We start from the raw sequence: 17,331 nt of genomic DNA on the forward strand, positions 1-17,331 counted from the left end.
AGCACACATAAAAAAGAACCAAGGTAACCCAGCTGACAGCCAAAACCAAGGCCCCAAACATTCGTCTCTACTTGAACTTCTAGAGCTATCACCTGCCGAGCTAATCAGCTAGGGCCCTCATCATGGTGGATCAAAGAAAACCCATCCCTCTCTGAAGTTCTGATCCATAAAATCATGCCTTGTTTCTGTAGCTTAGTGGTTATCATGTTTGCCTCATAGATTTTGGTGTGAACATAATAAAATGATCATTGTTTTATGCCACTAAACTTTGACAATCCTAATACTACAGTAACAGATCATGGTGATCTGTTGGGCAGAAAAGGAAGATGCTGGTCAATACATTTCTAAGAGCTAGATTTCTGGCCACAGATGAGAGAACTCTATGGCAACTCCTTAAAAATAGCTGTGAGATACAAAGGCGAGAGGCAGAGGCAGGGGAAGAAGAGCTATGTTACCTTGTCTGTGGGGGGTTTTAATCCAGGAGACATTTGGCTCATATTTCCATAACACAGACATAGACAAGGGAGCCAAACAGACCTTGGCGTGAAAAATGACAGGTGCATATTTTCTGACAAAAAAGGGACACCTTCTTGCCTTAGATTCCCTGACACCATGGTCTCTTGGTTCTCCTTTCTCTGCACTAAGCACTCCTTCTCATTGTCCTTTGGTGGATTTCCCTGTCTTCACTAACTCCACAAATTGGAATAGCTGGATTGTTTGTCTATAGATGTCTTTACTTCTCCTTATCCATGCTAAGGTGGTCTCATCCAGAAATAATTTGGAACATTTTGTCATACCCAGTATAATTTGGAACAGTTCCCCAGTTTATTACTCCAGCCAATATTTTTGTTAACTCCATGCTTATGTAGATAATTACTCACTCAATCTTTTTGGATTGGCTAGATAGCTGTCAGGGATCCCCAAGGCCACTCCCTAGTTAAATGATTCATTAGAAGGACTTGTAACAGTCAGCATCTAGTCATACTAATGACTATGACTTACTATGTTGAAAGGTTACAAAAAAAAAATCAACAAAGAGGAAAGATACATGGGTCCAGGAGAAAACAGATACAGGCTTCCAAAAGACCTCTTTCAGTAGGGTCACCCAAAACACACAAAAAACCCTTGCATATAGATATTAAAGAAATATCAAGGAAATTCTTCAAACATTATGTCTCTCTCTATGTATATGTGTGTGTATATATATATGTACACATTTATATTTATTTATATTTATATATCACTACCCTGGCTGATAAAAGTTCAACTCCCAAAAGGCCACAGCTAAGAAAAATAGTAAGGGTATGTACCATTTCATTTTCTAAATATATATTCAAGACAGACTTCCTAGCTTTTAATCATAACTCTGGAATTTTCTAGCTGTGTGAACTTAGGCAAATTACTTGAACCTCTTTTTCTGCATCGTGATAATGAGTGTAATATTTCCTGTCTCATAGGATTGTTGTAAAGATTAAATAAGATAATTAATATAAAGATTTTAGAACAGTGTTTAGTACATGGCTGACTTCAGTAAATATTGACTATATTACCATCATTCACATTTGTATTATAGCAAAGCTAACAGAATGTCCATATCCTACATAAAATTTGCAATAAGGACCTTCCCTACTCTTTTTTAGTACAACTTTGAGAGTGGAACACTTGCTTATCATTTACCTATGGGGAGATTAAAAAAAAAAAAACAAAAAACAAGACTACAACTTACTTCATTATGAGTGGGCTACTGAAGGACAAAATATCAGCAAACACTTTGAATAAAGCAACTTGAATCAGGACAAACTTAAAGGTGTTCCACAATGCATAGACCAGAGATGGTTTCCTGGCATGTGCCTCTTTATGAAAGGGTGCCTACATAATGAAAGAAAATAAGAAACAATGAGAAAATTGGATAGAGCTAATAGAAGTAAAAAATGAAATATATATATAAACCAGCCATAAAATTAATAATGTACTCCAAAGATAACAAGGTAAGAAGGGATAAATTCAGTTAAACTTGAAAATATGACCTATATCATTGGAACTGTATGTCTCCAGACCACCAGGTATTATTTACACGTGGTATAAATGGGCAAGAGAAACAGCTGTATTTTATTACTTTTGTGAATGCTGAAACTGTTTCATTAATATAATTAATTAATTAATTAATTAATATAAATACAGTTTTATCTTCAAATTGTATTTTCTTTTTGGGAATTCTAAAGAGGATATATATGTGTGTATATATGATACTAGATAGATAAGGAGTAACCATCCCTGCCCCATAAGCTTTGGTCTTGATCACCATGTTATTAATTGGACCAACAGATATGAGGCCATGAGATACAGAAACCATCTTTGCCATGATAGTTGAGCAAAAGATACTGGTAAAAAGCCAAAGATAACATATCAACACATTGTTCCTAATATTAAAGGGAAGGTTTGCCGAATAATTTGATGACAGAAATTCGTTGCAATAACAACCAACTGTACTTATGAAAATGGCTTGTCATTGCACATATTTTAAGGACTTTCTAAATTCATAATAATACTATCTCATGTTTGGAAGAACCTCTTTCTAGTTTTAGGTAGTAATTAGGTACTTAGGTTTTAAGAATTAATTACCTTTACTTCTTGCCTCTCTTGATTCCTTAAAACTTCCTTCCTCCATTGTTTTTCAAAGATGGGACACACAATATAGGAAGAATCACTTTCATTTAGTTCAAAAAGATCCTCTCTTTCCAAAGGTCTCTTATAGCCTAAAACAATTATTCTAAAAATGAAAGAGTAAGGTAAACAATTCAGCAAAACCAATAATCAAGTTAAAAATAACTTTGCATGCATTTATCTTATTCTTGGTTTATAAATTATTTTTTAAATCAGGCTGCAATGACTAGATTGTATTGTGAAAAATCATACAACATATCCTGCAGTTCAATAATGTGCAATAATCATTTGTAGCTTTTAGAAGAATTACTTGGATATCCAATTATTCAGTGAAACACCAACTTCCTTTACTCATCTCATATTGGAGGCACCTACTACTTTACCTCCCTTACTGAAATTTACATAGCTAACTTTCACAGTCAGGTGTTCACTTCAAAACCTCAACTCCTGGGGGACCTGGGTGGCTCAGATGGTTAAGCGTCTGCCTTCGGCTCAGGTCATGATCCTGGGGTCCTGGGATTGAGCCCCCTGTCGGGCTCCCTGCTCAGCGGGGAGCCTGCTTCTCCCTCTCCCGCTCCCCTTGCTTGTGTTCCCTCTCTCGCTGTGTCTCTCTCTGTCAAATAAATAAATAAAATCTTAAAAAAAACAAAAACCACAACTCCTCTGTCTTGTATCAGAGGAGAAAGGGATCCAACCTCTGCATTTGCAACTTCTCCTATTCCACTGGGACATTATATACCCTTTGCCCCTTGACTTGACAAATTGTCCAACTAGATGTAGAGTACCTGTCTCTGCAACATAAACTTTAGCCTTGGCCATATGACCTACTTTGGCCAACAGAATATGAGCCAGTGTGACAGTGCTGTTTCTTAAAATGCCTTAAGGAGTATGGCAAGTTACTGCACGTCTCAGTACTTCCACTCAGTGAGTTTACCCCAAAGGACACTGTGAATAATTATGCAAGAACAATGGGTCTACATCAGGACTGTCCCTGGCAAACTATGATTCATGGTCTAGTTACACCACAAATGTTGTGGCAGACAATAAATTATACTTACAGCCATTCTTCTGCCCCATCATCTTCTTACACCAGGAATGTGGTACTTATTCAGGTGAAAATCTCTCAAACTCAGGGTAAGTCCTTATCCCAGCCAGAAAATCTCTCAAACTCAGGGTAAGTCCTTATCCCAATCATAACTTATGATTGGTCTAAAGTAGTCCTGGTAATCTCAGTATCTTTTGCTTAGCATTAATAATTTAACTCAGTTATGGTTAGGGATACCTAAACAAAAGTCTGCTGAGGAGAACTTTCTTTTTCAAAAGGAGGTACAAAACTTCAAGAGGAGAAAATGTTTTGCCTCCTTCTTCCTTTCCCTTCCCCCTTTCTGCCTGCACTGGTATAATGCTCTGACACAGAGAAGCCAACTTTGCCACCATCGGCGAAACACCAAATAATAAGGAAGGGAAGTGGAAAGCAGAAAAACTCTGGGCCCCTTATAACATAGTTTACCCGCTTATTCCTCGCCTTCTGCTCAATAACCAGAAAATAAATACCTATTTGTTTCAGCTGTTATTATTTGGCTACTCTGTTGCTTGATATGTTCCTTTTTTTTTTTTCTTTTCAAATTTTTATTAAATTCTAGTTAGTTAACGTATAGTGTAATATCTGTTTTTGGAGTAGAATTTAGTGATTGGTTATACTTACGTATAACACCTGGTGCTTATCATAACAAGTGACCTCTTTAATACCCATCACCCATTTAGCCCACCCCCCACCCACCTCCCTCCATCAACCCTCAGTTTGTTCTCTGTCAAGAGTTTCTTATGGTTTGCTTCTCTCTCTCTCTTTTTTCCTTCCTATATGTTTATCTGTTTTGTTTCTTAAATTCTACACATGGGTCAAATCATATGGTATGGTATTTGTTTTTCTCTGACTGACTTATTTCACTTAGTGAGGATGTGGAGAAAGGAAAACCCTCTTACGCTGCTGGTGGGAATGCAAGCTGGTGCAGCCACTCTGAAAAACAGTATGGAGGTTCCTCAAAAAGTTGAAAACAGAACTACCCTAGGACCCAGCAATTGCATTACTAGGTATTTACCCAAAGGATCTGAAAGCCAGCCAAGTTCCTAAGTGATGTAGTTCAGACATGCTCAGTTTATGAGCTTGGTGACACGACTTGTTCAGGAAGAAATTAAACCCACGTTTAAACCCAGGCCTTCTGACTTAATAGTTTCTGTTCTTTCCATTATAAAATACATTATTAGTCCAAGAGACCGTAACAAAGTATTACACTACTCCACAACGGGACTGGTTTCATTGTCATTATTACTGAACAATCTCTATTGATTGACCCTGAGATGGATTTAAACCCTATGGTAACCAGAGTCTGCACTGGATTCAATTTCACTTTTATTATACTACATAATATCATATTACAATTCACATTTAACAAAAAGGTTTAAATGTAGTAAGAAAGGATCTTCAGTAATCATGTTTCTGTTGGCTCAAATACCCTGGACATTTTCCTGCAGTGCACTTTCAAAAACATATTAAGCAATAAACTACTTTTATGTCATATTAAGTCTTTCTATTCCATTCCACAAAATAAATATTCATTTTCAAAATAAGATTGCATTGGTTTTCACAAAAGCATTTTTAATAACATTTACTGCCTCAGCATTTTGAGTTAGAACTGTGCAAAACTCAGCGGTTTTGGTTCACGGGGATAAGTGACCCCTGGCTTTCATGCTGAGTCTCCAAATAATGCAGCATCTAAAAGTGACACTTCAGATGAATTGATTGTGATGCCCGTGGTTCAGCTGTTTAACTAATGTGACTTCCCTTTTCCCAGGTGTGTGCTCCCTCCTCCTCTTTTTGCTCTCTTTTGGTTAATTTAAATACTCTCATCACCCTGGCTGGTCTTTCTATCACACATCAGCATCCAGGAAAAGAGGAAGGAGTGCTTCTCTCTCTTTTTTTTTAAATTTTTTATTGTTATGTTTGGGAAGAACTGAGACCAAGAAGTGACTGTCCCAGTAAGGGGAATGTAGCATGCACCAGATCCCATAAACCTGTGCACTTGATTCCTAAGCATGCATCTTGTATGCTTTAGACTGATATTTCTTTTCAAAGGTCATTCAGTTAAATTAAATTCAGCTTTCTAAAGCAGATAGAGCAGTATTAATTTTCCATTATTATAGGTGGTTAAACACCAAGAACTCCAGAGACTGGTCAGTTCTTTAAATGTGACATAAACCAAGGCTAACTTAACCAAAGGCAGACAATGCCGTTCAGTGTCATGTTCCACTCTGCTTTCAATTTTGTGATCTTAGAGAGAATTTTTGAGTATATTTGATATTGACATTAACGAATATGAGTAAACATCTCATCCAACTGATCTTAAGAGCAGCAAACCAGTAGCAGTTCGCTAGGAAGATGAGATGAAATATAAATTTTGTAGATGAGTAATATTGGAAAACTTGGAAAATATAGATATATAGTTGCATCATCAATTTCATTACTGTTAATCACTTTTTAAAACATTTCTGGAAAGGGGTGACTGTGTTATGGGAAAAGGCAAAAGGTCAGTCTATCCAAAACTTACAAGATATGACATAGGTAATATATAAGTTTTATTAATATGTAAGGAAAGGGAGGACAGACTGAATAGTGTATCCCTGGTTAAAATAGTGATTCAACTGTGACCTATAAAAACCTTAACTAGGGGCGCCTGGGTGGCTCAGTCATTAAGCATCTGCCTTCGGCTCAGGTCATGATCCCAGGGTCCTGGGATTGAGCCCCGCGTTGGCGGGGAGCCTGCTTCTCCCTCTCCCACTCCCCCTGCTTCTGTTCCCTCTCTCACTGTGTCTCTCTCTGTCAAAGAAATAAATAAAATCTTAAAAAAAAAAGTTTAACTAGATTTCTCCATGTATGTCAAGGGGATTATTCTATGACAATGATTAATATACACTGATGACAGATTATATTTGCTAATAAAGGATTCATAATTATTTGATCATCAAAACTATCTAGACATTTCCTGCCTTAGGAATTAAGGCTCCTAAGCATATAATTCCCTAATTATTTATATCATCTGAGCACATTTTAATTGAATTATTCATATAATTATGGGAGCTTGAATTTGGCCTAGGAAATAATTTGACTTTATTCTGTAACTCAAAGAAAAGATCTGAGAACACAATTAACCACTGTCTTCAAAGAGACATTCTCTTAAACAATAGCTATATTTTAGCTGCAATTGTTTAATTACCAGATAAGAAATCAAATTAGATTCATGCCAATGACAGTTCCAGATAGCAGCATGCTATACAAATATTTCCTATCTAGTTCTGGGATGTTAAATCCAAACAGGAAATAAATGTGATGTTCAACAGTTACAGCTTATTGCTTCGTTCAAGACACTGAGTAGTTGTATTTTAAAATTTGCTAAGCCTTATCTTGCTTATAATATTTAATTTCAGCTCATATTTTAGGCCTCCTAAAATGGTGTTTGTAATATTTAAAATAAATGCATATAGTCGTTATAGTTTGATAAAGTTTCGAAAGTACATTTCCTTAAAATTAATTTTATTTGCATTATTTAAATTCTATGATATCCCGTGACTTTAGTCTGAAATTTTTAAAGCCAGAATAGACATCACTCTTCCTCTCAACACATGAATGAACTATAACTCAGGTTTGGAAAATATATTTATACATATACAAATTTGAAATATCAAAATCATTAAATGTAAATAGCCCACATTTACATAATTCCTATTTAACCACTCTTTTTTCTAGTGTGTAACTTAATGTAGCATATTGATGTAAAATTTTTGCCATCCTCTTTAAGTGATTCCTAGATTTGTGTTAACTTGGAATTCTTATAATTTAATGCAATTTATTTGCTTCTGCCCAATTATTTGCTCACCAAGTATATCAGTTTTCTACTTAAACTGCTTTCATAAAAATCACCAATCACCTTTACATTGCCAAATTCAATGAAGAATACTCAGTTCATTTTTTAATCTACCCCTTTTCAGTATTTGGCACTTATTGATCACCTTATTTCATCACCTTATTTTCCTCCTTTTTTGACAGTTTCCTTAGCTTTCAAACACACTCTTTCCTTGGTTTGTCTCTTACATTCGGAATGCCTTTCCTTAGCTTCCTCGGTAGATTACGCCTCCTTTCACCATTTAATACTGAGGATTCTCAACGTTCTGTTTGCTCATCCTGTTCAATAGCCTCTCCCCTCTGGATGACCTCATTCATACTCATGGCTTCAACGACTGACATGCAGTCAATGACTCCCAAATCCATATCCATAGATCAAAAGCCTATATATCCAAACACCTATTAGATATTTTTTATGGGGATGAGTCAGACATCTCAAATTGAAGCTTCTCCAAACTGAACATACAGTTTTTCCACCACACCTGAATTGGCGGTTATCTGAGCCAGAAACTGATTAAAATTTTTCCCAGTTCTTCAATTTCCTTATCTAGTGGTTCATTAGCTTTTGAATCTGTTCCTTCCTCTTCATCCTCTTTACCATAGTTCAGACCATGAGCATAAATTTACAGCATAATTGAAGAACCTCCTAACCACTCCCTTTGTCTCCATTCTCACCTGGTACATACCATATCCACACATCTGCAAAGGGGATTTTCTGAAGTTCAAACAAGAATTACATGACACTCTGCTCGATCTCTTGCCACATCAACAGGCTGCAGTGTGGGAGGTGTCAGTCCACGCTTGCCTCTCTGGTTTGCATACAGTATTTGCTCAACTTGGAATGACACTTGGTTCACTCTTACATTGTTACATGTTGGGTTCAAGCATTAATTACTTGTAAACATTCCCTAACTGTGCAAATGTGGTTAGATGGCATTCCTGAAAACTGTGTTTCTCTATCATGCTTATATTGCCTTTTGCCTTTTTTGGGTAATTGACAGCATACTTTTGAATCTTTCTAAATCTATGAATTCCTAGAAGATAGGAACTAGGGCATTTATCTCTACATTCTTTTTTTTTTTTTTTTTTTTAGGATTTTATTTATTTCTTTGACAGAGAGAGACACAGCAAGAGAGGGAACACAAGCAGGGGGAGTGGGAGAGGGAGAAGCAGGCTTCCCACCAAGCAGGGAGCCTGATGCATGGCTCAATCCCAGGACCCTGGGATCATGACCTGAGCCGAAGGCAGATGCTTAATGACTGAGCCACCCAGGCACCCCTATCTCTGCATTCTTAAAGGTTAACATAATGCAGGGCATCCAGCATACAATCAACCTTTCTTTTTTTTTTAAGCATTCATCTACTCTTGAGAGCATATTTGTAGATCATATTGGGCAATTTTGTTTCTACTAACTATAAAACAAGGGGCATAAAGATAATAGTTTTAAGTATCATAATCTTTCTGTTATGGGGGAAAGAAATACATTTCTAAAGAAAGCTTCTGAATTTATAAAATTGGAAAAATCAATTCTTCTCTTTTAATATGATTTAATTCTGAGTTAAAGCCCTCATCACACATTATAGATGAATTATTCTGTGAGATAAACCACATTATATGTCTTATAAAAATGACTATGTGTTTTAATAGTAGTATACACACACACAGACACACACACACACACACACACACATATTTGTGGGAGCATTCCTAGTAAAGAGTAGACTAATCAAAGTGAAAAGAAAAGCATGAAACAGGGACTCAAGGAAACTGACTTCCAACACCAACTTGGTGTGCTCCTTCCTGGGTATCAATGGACAAGTTAATTCCTTTCCCTAAGCTTCAATTTTCAATTTTCTTATATGTAAATCCTATCTCATAAGACTTGGGGGAGAATTAAGTGAAATTATATGCACATATATACTGGATGTTAAAAACAATTCAAATTTCTGGGGCTCCTGGGTGGCTCAGTCGGTTAAGCGTCTGCGTTCAGCTCAGGTCAATCCCAGGGTCGTGGGATTGAGTCCCATGTCGGGCTCCTTGCTCAGCGGGGAGCCTGCTTCTCCCTCTGCTTCGGTCTGCTACTCCACCTGCTTGTGCTTTCTCTCTCTCTGTCAAATGAATAAATAAAATCTTTAAAAAAAAATTCAAATTTCTGGGGTGCCTGGGTGGCTCAGTCAGTTAAGCACCTGACTCTTGGTTTCAGCTCAGGTCATGATCTCAGGGTCGTGGGACAGAGCCTCCCCACGAGCTCCCCACTCAGCACGGAGTATGCTTGAGATTCTCCACTTATCCCTCTTCCTCTGCCCCCCACCCCTCCCAATTGCTCGTGTGTGCTCTCTCTCTCTCTCTTCCTCTGTCTCTCTCAAATAAATACATAGAATCTTAAAAAAAAAAAAAATTCAAATTTCTCTCCTTGCATAGTCCTAACAGGGTTACGAATCTTATGAAGGGACAGACATATCGTAGGAATATTAGCAACCTTATCTGTGGAACTACTTAGTATGTTACTATCTTGTGATTTCTCTGTAATAAATAATATAAGAAAAAAGTCTTAACAAAGTCAATTTATAAAAATATCCATGCTTTAGACTGGAGGAATAACATTTAGATGTCATTTTCCTTGGAATCTTCCTCAGGATGGTATGCTACAAACAAATTAGTACAATTCCTACCTGCTAAACCAGGAATATGTCATCCTACTGAAGAATGAAGCATTTTTCTCTGGACTGCATTTCTAAAAAGAAAAATATAACAAGCAGTCTATGAAGAAAATGCCTTTATTTCAAATTTGAAATATCTTTGTCAACAGGTGGAAAAGTAAACATGAAATAATTTCATCTACCAATAGTTGCAGCTATGTTGCTATCATAATCCCTAAGGAATAAAATTAAGATATGAGAATGGTGGTTGGACTAGAGGCATTTTAAGATTTCTCCCAACATTATCATTATGACTCTGTTTACATAGCAAGAAATCACGTAGGAAAGGGAAATCATTTCTGAAATTTCTACTTCTCATTCTCTCTCTCTCTGTATATATATATATCTCCTTGAATTCCTATGACTCTGTATATATGTATGTATTTGCTTATGTATACATACATAATTTAGCTCTCTATACAAGCTAAACTTAAAACATTTTAATCACTAAAGATAGTTTTGTTTTTTTCTAAAAATATAAAAATAAGAGAATATAATAGGCACTTGGTTTACATCTGTGTGCTTAATTACATATTTTAGTATAAAGGTATAAAGATATAAACATTTATTTATCACAATTACATATTATTTTGGGAGTTTACAACATTACCATAAAATTCTTCCTGTTGACCTGGTGAGTTCAACCAAAAGAAGGGCTTAAAAAGGCCTCAAAACTAACCATTTTATATTTTTAGAGTCAGCACCAATGTCTGTATTTTTAAAAAGTAAAACTGATCACCATAGTAAAGTTCATTATGAGAAATTGTCCATATTTAACAATTTTAGCACTGACCCTCTCTAATCCAGTTCTGATCTCAGACATAAAGTGTTCACTATGTTTAAAAAAATTCTTATCCTAGAAGGAATTTGTGCAACAAAATTCCAACCTATACAGCAAAATGTCCTGAGAAAACACTGTTCACTCCACATCTGTTCTCCGAGTTATAGCAAATGATCTACTATAAATCATTTACTCAATTGCTATCTATCCTTATATTATTGTTGCAAAAAGTAAATGCAATGACAGATGTAAAACCATCATCATACTTGGCACATGTGAACTGTATCATCATCACTACTATTACCAAACATATTATTTGGAAAATAAGTGCACATATTGTGGAGAATGTTCTGAAAATTCTTGAATGAACCTGCAAGTCACATTTTACTTCACAGGGAGTTGCCAACTTGATAATTTAGCACCAAGCAAAGATCGTATTCACCTCCAAAACACACGCATTTCTGTGGCAGACTGCAAATGGCTACAGATCTTTAGCAGCTTTTCCCATCAAGAGGTAAACGCTAGTCTCCACCCCTTGAAAATTTTGATCATGAAAATGCCACAAGAGTGACACCAAGAGAGCTCCAATTCTAAGTGTCGAGAGGCTTGCTGTGCTCAGAACCCTGAGTGCACCATGTGTCTGATCCTGAGCTGGTCTGCTAGAGGATGAGAGACCTCATAGGAGAGAAATGAGGTGCTCATCTGACAGGTCCTGGCTTGGAACAAGTGCTAGACATAGGAGTAAATTAGTCCTAGACGATCCTGTCACCAGCCAACTTTCCAGTTGGCTTTAGTGCCTGAAAGAGCTCAGCAGAGATCAGCCAAGCTGACCCAAACCAGGTCATGACCCAATTGATCCAGAGAATCATGAGCTAAGTAAAAAAGGTGGTTGTTTTCAGCACCCATATCCAGCAAAGCTACTAGAGAGGGTTATTTTAGCAGACCGAAACCTCGGTATTTGATTTAACATTCCCTGTAGGCCCATTTTCCAAGTGAAAGCATCTCATATGAAGCCCTTTGAGTCCTTTAGTAAGTAGCCTCCTTAGATGTGGGCCAGGCTTCTTACACTGAATTTATCACGTAAATTCCAAATTTACCTCCCAGAAAAAAATTATAGTAGACAGGTAAAATATCTGGTGAAGGTAATAAGCCTTATCAAGCACCAAGAATATACAAATGACTTTTCAATAAATACTGAATGCATAGCATGGGTCTCACTGAGTTCATTATTGATATATTGCTACAAAGTAACTTCTTTGTAGAAAACCAAGACAGGACAATTCTAAGAGTGATAAGGAAAATCTGCGTCCTCAGATGGCCCACCGAGCCAGCGAGGGACTCCCAGTCCTTGCCCCGAGGCTCTTCCGGTTCTTCTCCCTGCTCTGCTTCCCGCGCGGGGTCTTCTCCCTGCCCGGATTCACAAACGCGCCAAATGTGCCAAGTATGCGGAAGTGTATAAATTACCCCCTTTGTTTGAGCTCGGGGCTCAGACCTTTGGAGATCACTCTTCTCTGAGCCCGCTGGTATTAACTAAACCTCCTATCCTCCAAGATCTCCGAGTGCCGCTTGGTTCTTCCATCAGGCGATCCAGTCCAGGTTCCGAAACGAGTATCTTCCAGTGTCTTAATTTACTCCCATCTTGTCCATTAAACATTTCTCAATCCTTCTAACTCACTTATCTCACTCTGACAACACTTCTGGTCTGCAGACCTAACTGACCCCAGTGTTTCCCATTTCCCTTGTTGCCCCAAGCCCACTACAGGCCTTTGTTTTCTAATCCATTTTCTTATCTATTATACTTATCTACCATTGCAGGTATAGCAGGTATCCTATCAACATACCTTAACATTGCTGACTTGAGGGCAATTTTCATTTGAACGGAGGTCCTGTTATTTTTGGATTATGATGGAGGAGCAGGAAATTTTTAGACCGTGAGACCACACCATAGCCAGGCTCCAGGATTAGTGAAGTGTTTTGCTTTCAATCTTCCTTGGGTTCAACCTTGAGATGTGGTCCCACAAGGATATGGTTTGTGCGACTGCTACATTTAACAGTATCTCGTAAAGCCTAACTTCAGGAACTTCCTTTGTGCATACTGGAGCAAGGTTCTGGGATTGGTGGAGGAAGTTAGGGGAAGTGGAAGGACAGCCTCATGGAGAAGGGAAAACACCCAGAAATCAAAAATAATTTATGTTTCTTAATCACTTATTATGTGCCAGATTCTGTATGAAGTATATTATCTCATTAAATACAACATGTCTGTGGGGCTCCGACTACTCAGCCGGTTAAGTGGCGGCCTTTGGTTCAAGTTCTGGGATCAAGCCCCGGCAGGCTCCCTGCTCAGTGGGGAATCTGCTTCTCCCTCTGCCTCTCCCCCCTGCTCATGTTTCCTCTCTCTTTCTCAAATAAATAAAATCTTATATATATATATATATATATATCTGTCATGTCTTTGTGGTGAAACCATTTTTGTCAACTCCATTTTACAGCGGAGGAAACTAAGGCCTAGAGTTTAAGAAACTTAAAGAAGTTTAAGAGATTGGATCTAATCCAGTTAGTCCATTCTATCTTCCAGTCATAATTCCACACTCTTCAACTCTGTTACAAGCTGCTGCTACTGAGATATCTTTCCTCCTGCCCACATCCTTCTACTTCACTTCTGGCTAATTCTCACTTGTACTTCAATCCTATTTAAGATTTATTGCCTTTGGGAAAGAAAAAAAATTTATGGCCTTTGATAATTCCTTTCCTCCCATCCCAGCCTTCAAGGCTTATATATGTGTGTGTGTGTGTATGTGTGTGTGTATGTATATATATATATATATATATATTTTTTTTTTTTTTTAGGGCTTATATTCTTGTTCTGGGTTACCATAGCAATCTCAACATATGCCTCAGGGAGGATTTAAGGAACTCTTCAGAACTGTCTTCACTGAATGTACCCTCACTCTTTCCTATCAAATCATTTGCTGACAGGTGCTTCTCTCTTGCTAGACTTAGTTCCTCTGGAAGACAGAAAACTGTATTCGATTTATCTTTATATTTTCAGTTTTAGCGCAGGGCCTAGCTCACAATAAACATGTTGCGGGGTGATGAATGAATGGCCCCCGCTAATCACAAGTATTTAGAAGTATTCTATTCATAGGTCACCATGCCAACCCTAGAAACTACCAGAAAGTCATGTTCTTAGCTTATAAGTAGGTGGGATTTTTCTCTGAGATCTATTATGTCAAAATATAGTCTCAGAATGAAATCATATAAGGTTTTCAATATGCTTTGAAGCCATCAATTTTTTTTTTAAATTGGCATCATGAAGTAACAAAAAGAAAATGCGATTAAAACTAGTATTTTTAGTCCTGTCTAAATGGATTCCTGGTCCGTAAAGCTATCCAGGTTGAATAATAGTCAAGGATATAAACATTGTTGGAATCCTACAGGAAGAACTGACTACAATTTTGGGTGAGAGAATTGTTTGAGTTTTATAATTTCCCACTGTATTAAGTTTGTGATTCACTGCCTTTGGCCACTTCTGTAGTTGCACCAATGATGTTAAACCCATTTCCCTGCTTAAGTCTGCCATCTCTCCTGTAAAGTTAAAAAAAAAAAAAAAAAGTGTATTGTCCTGGTGGAGCTCTTTCACATTTTCAAGGGATTTATTCAACATCTATATTTTATAGACTTTTAAAAAGAATACTTTACATATAATTTGCTTTACTTTTAAAGACATTTATAATTTCATTTTATATGTAATTAGAAGAATGCTGTCATATTTATTTGACACTTGGAGCCACTAACAAGAACCAGGATTAAAACAAGATCCCCTGAACCTGAATTTTTCTTTCTCCTTTTTAGAATTACAGAACTACTTATGTGAGGGGCTATTTCTAAGACTTTGTCTTGTACAGTAGTGAAAAACAAAACAAGTGGAATTTTTGTTAGGGAAATTGCTCCTAACACACCGCTGCAGCGTTGGTCGCCCTGTACTACGGTCCTAGCACATGACTTCTATTGTGGAAGAAGCACGTGTTAATCATGGGGGCAGAGCAAGACACAGTTAAGTGTCTGCAGTTTCTGGATTGCCCCAACCGCAGTTTCCCAATACCCGGTCAGTTAACACCTGTCAGTTAACCCCGTGGTATTTATGCCGAATCTCCCCCTGCAGTTTCGGTGGGTTCTGCCACTGCTTGTGGAAGTCCATCCCAACCTCTCCTCCTCCGCTGATGCCAGGTCCATTCATTCTTTTCTCAAATGCTTGTTTCTGTTGATGGGGGAGTGTTTCACCCCTTCAAAGAAGCCTCTTTCTCTCCTCCAGCAGCCACCTTGACTGAGATCTTGATGGTTCAGATTTCACATCATCCTGAGGACTGGTGTCAGCTCTCACGACTGCGCGCGCGCGTGTGTGTCCGTCCGTCTGTGTGTGATTACTACTAAAACGGGGGCTCTAAAACATCAGTTCACAGGCCAGCGTCCGAACCGGCGCTCTCCCCCACCTCCCTCTCCCCACCCAGAGTGGCGAAGACCGCCCGCCTCCCCCCAGCGTCCCCCAGGACCAATGAGCATTACCTGCGCCTCAGGCCCCTCGGGGACCCGCCCGTAGTCGCTGCCGTCGCCCCACCTCCGCGGGCTGGAAAACATGGTCCGCGGGCGCCTGGCGAGGGGAGGCGGGGGCAGGTACCGAGGCTGTTACCTCTCTCTCGGCTGGGGTCCGCCGGTCCGGCGCCCAGAAGTTGGGAGGACGCGAGCACTCAGCCAGACGTAGTTGGCTGTCGCCCTGCCCTGAGCCGGCCCTTCCCGGGAGCGCGTCCGGGGCGAGGCAGGGGGCGGGAGCGAGGCGGGCGGACCCTCGCGGGCCCGGGGCGGGCGGGGAAGGGGCGGAATGAGCAGAGGCGGGACCTTCTGTAGAGGGCGATGATCTCTGCCTCCGGGGCAGTTTGCACTTGACTCAGTAAGTTCTCCACTCTTCACTTGGCAGGACTGCTTTGTTAGAAAATGTTTCTTTTCTTTCTTTCTTTCTCTCTCTTTCTTTCCTTCTTTCTTTCTTTCTGTAGATTTTATTTATTTGTTTGACAGAAAGAGCACAGGCGAGGGGGAGGGGCAGAGGGAGAGGGAGAAGCAGGCTCCCCACTGAGCAAGGAGCCCAACGCGGGGTTCCATCCCAGGTCCCTGGGATCATGACCTGAGCCGAAGGCAGAGGCTCAACCGACTGAGCCACCCAGGCGCCCCTTCTTTATTATAGAAGCACAAAGCTCATTTCTCCCTGGGATGACATGTTTATAAACAGAACATTACAGCGGTCCGGAACAGAAAACTGTTGAGGACAACAGGAGTCAGTAGAACTTTATGGAGCGAATTTTATTGCAATGACTTTAAAATTAGAAACAAATGAAATACTTCCCTTAATACTTCCTAATATTAGGAAACCATAACAGTATATGAAATCTAAATTTTACTCTTCATATTAGTTATAAAGCAACATAATAAATGAAAAACTTCGTAGTAACTAGAATCAGCAAAGGGCTAAATGAGAAACATGACATATAAAAGGGAATATGAATATTAAGGATGGCATTTGAGTTTTAATAACTTGACAAACCATGAGCCTTGTATAAAGTACTGATGTATGCAGTACTTTGAGAAAGATCTGCTGACCCCTGCGATGTGTCATTGGTCTGAGAAAATATTTTGTTTCAATTTACTTAGGACCTGAAGCAACAGGAGTAATTTTATTTTATTTTTGCTTGAACTCCTGACCCTGAGGTGAAGAGTGGCATGCTCCAAGACTGAGCCAGCCAGGCATCCTAAGAGGGAGTAATTTTAGAAATTCTGAATAATGGGATAAAGATAAAGCAATGTGATAATATCACAAGGATGGGTAATTACGTTTTGGGACTAAGGAAGATTCTGTCTGCATCTTGAAATTAATGTTAGAGGTACATGGAAAGAATTGAGATTTAGGGGCGCCTGGGTGGCTCAGTCATTAAGTGTCTGCCTTCAGCTCAGGTCATAGTCCCCGGATCCTGAGATCAAACCCCGCATCGGGCTCCCTGCTCAGTGGGAAGCCTGCTTCTCCCTCTCCCACTCCCCCTGTTTGTGTTCCCTCTCTCACTGTCTCTCTTTGTCAAATAAATAAATAAAATCTTTAAAAAAAAAAAAAAAGAATTGAGATTTAGGATTGAAGAAAGCCTGTTTCCTGGAGAAAAAAGGCCCATAGATGATACCCAGAGGAAATT

At 38.7% G+C, this 17,331-nt stretch overlaps 1 protein-coding gene across 1 annotated transcript in view; it reads right to left on the reverse strand.

The window, feature by feature from the left end:
- LOC114219088 (multidrug resistance-associated protein 1-like) overlaps window positions 1-15,736 on the reverse strand; it is an 88,219-nt gene extending 72,483 nt beyond the window's left edge. The window contains exons 1-4 of the mRNA XM_028116523.2: window positions 15,665-15,736; window positions 10,294-10,355; window positions 2,623-2,770; window positions 1,727-1,869 (exon numbers count right to left, since the gene is read on the reverse strand). Coding sequence (XP_027972324.1) covers window positions 1,727-1,869; window positions 2,623-2,770; window positions 10,294-10,355; window positions 15,665-15,736 — 425 coding nt within the window. The remainder of the gene's footprint in view (window positions 1-1,726; window positions 1,870-2,622; window positions 2,771-10,293; window positions 10,356-15,664) is intronic.
- Window positions 15,737-17,331: the final 1,595 nt, after the last annotated feature.

Source organism: Eumetopias jubatus, unplaced genomic scaffold (genome assembly GCF_037043125.1).
Source record: "Eumetopias jubatus isolate StellerSeaLion01/CBP00866 unplaced genomic scaffold, mEumJub1_p1.0 scaffold_1, whole genome shotgun sequence".
NCBI lineage: Eukaryota > Metazoa > Chordata > Mammalia > Carnivora > Otariidae > Eumetopias > Eumetopias jubatus.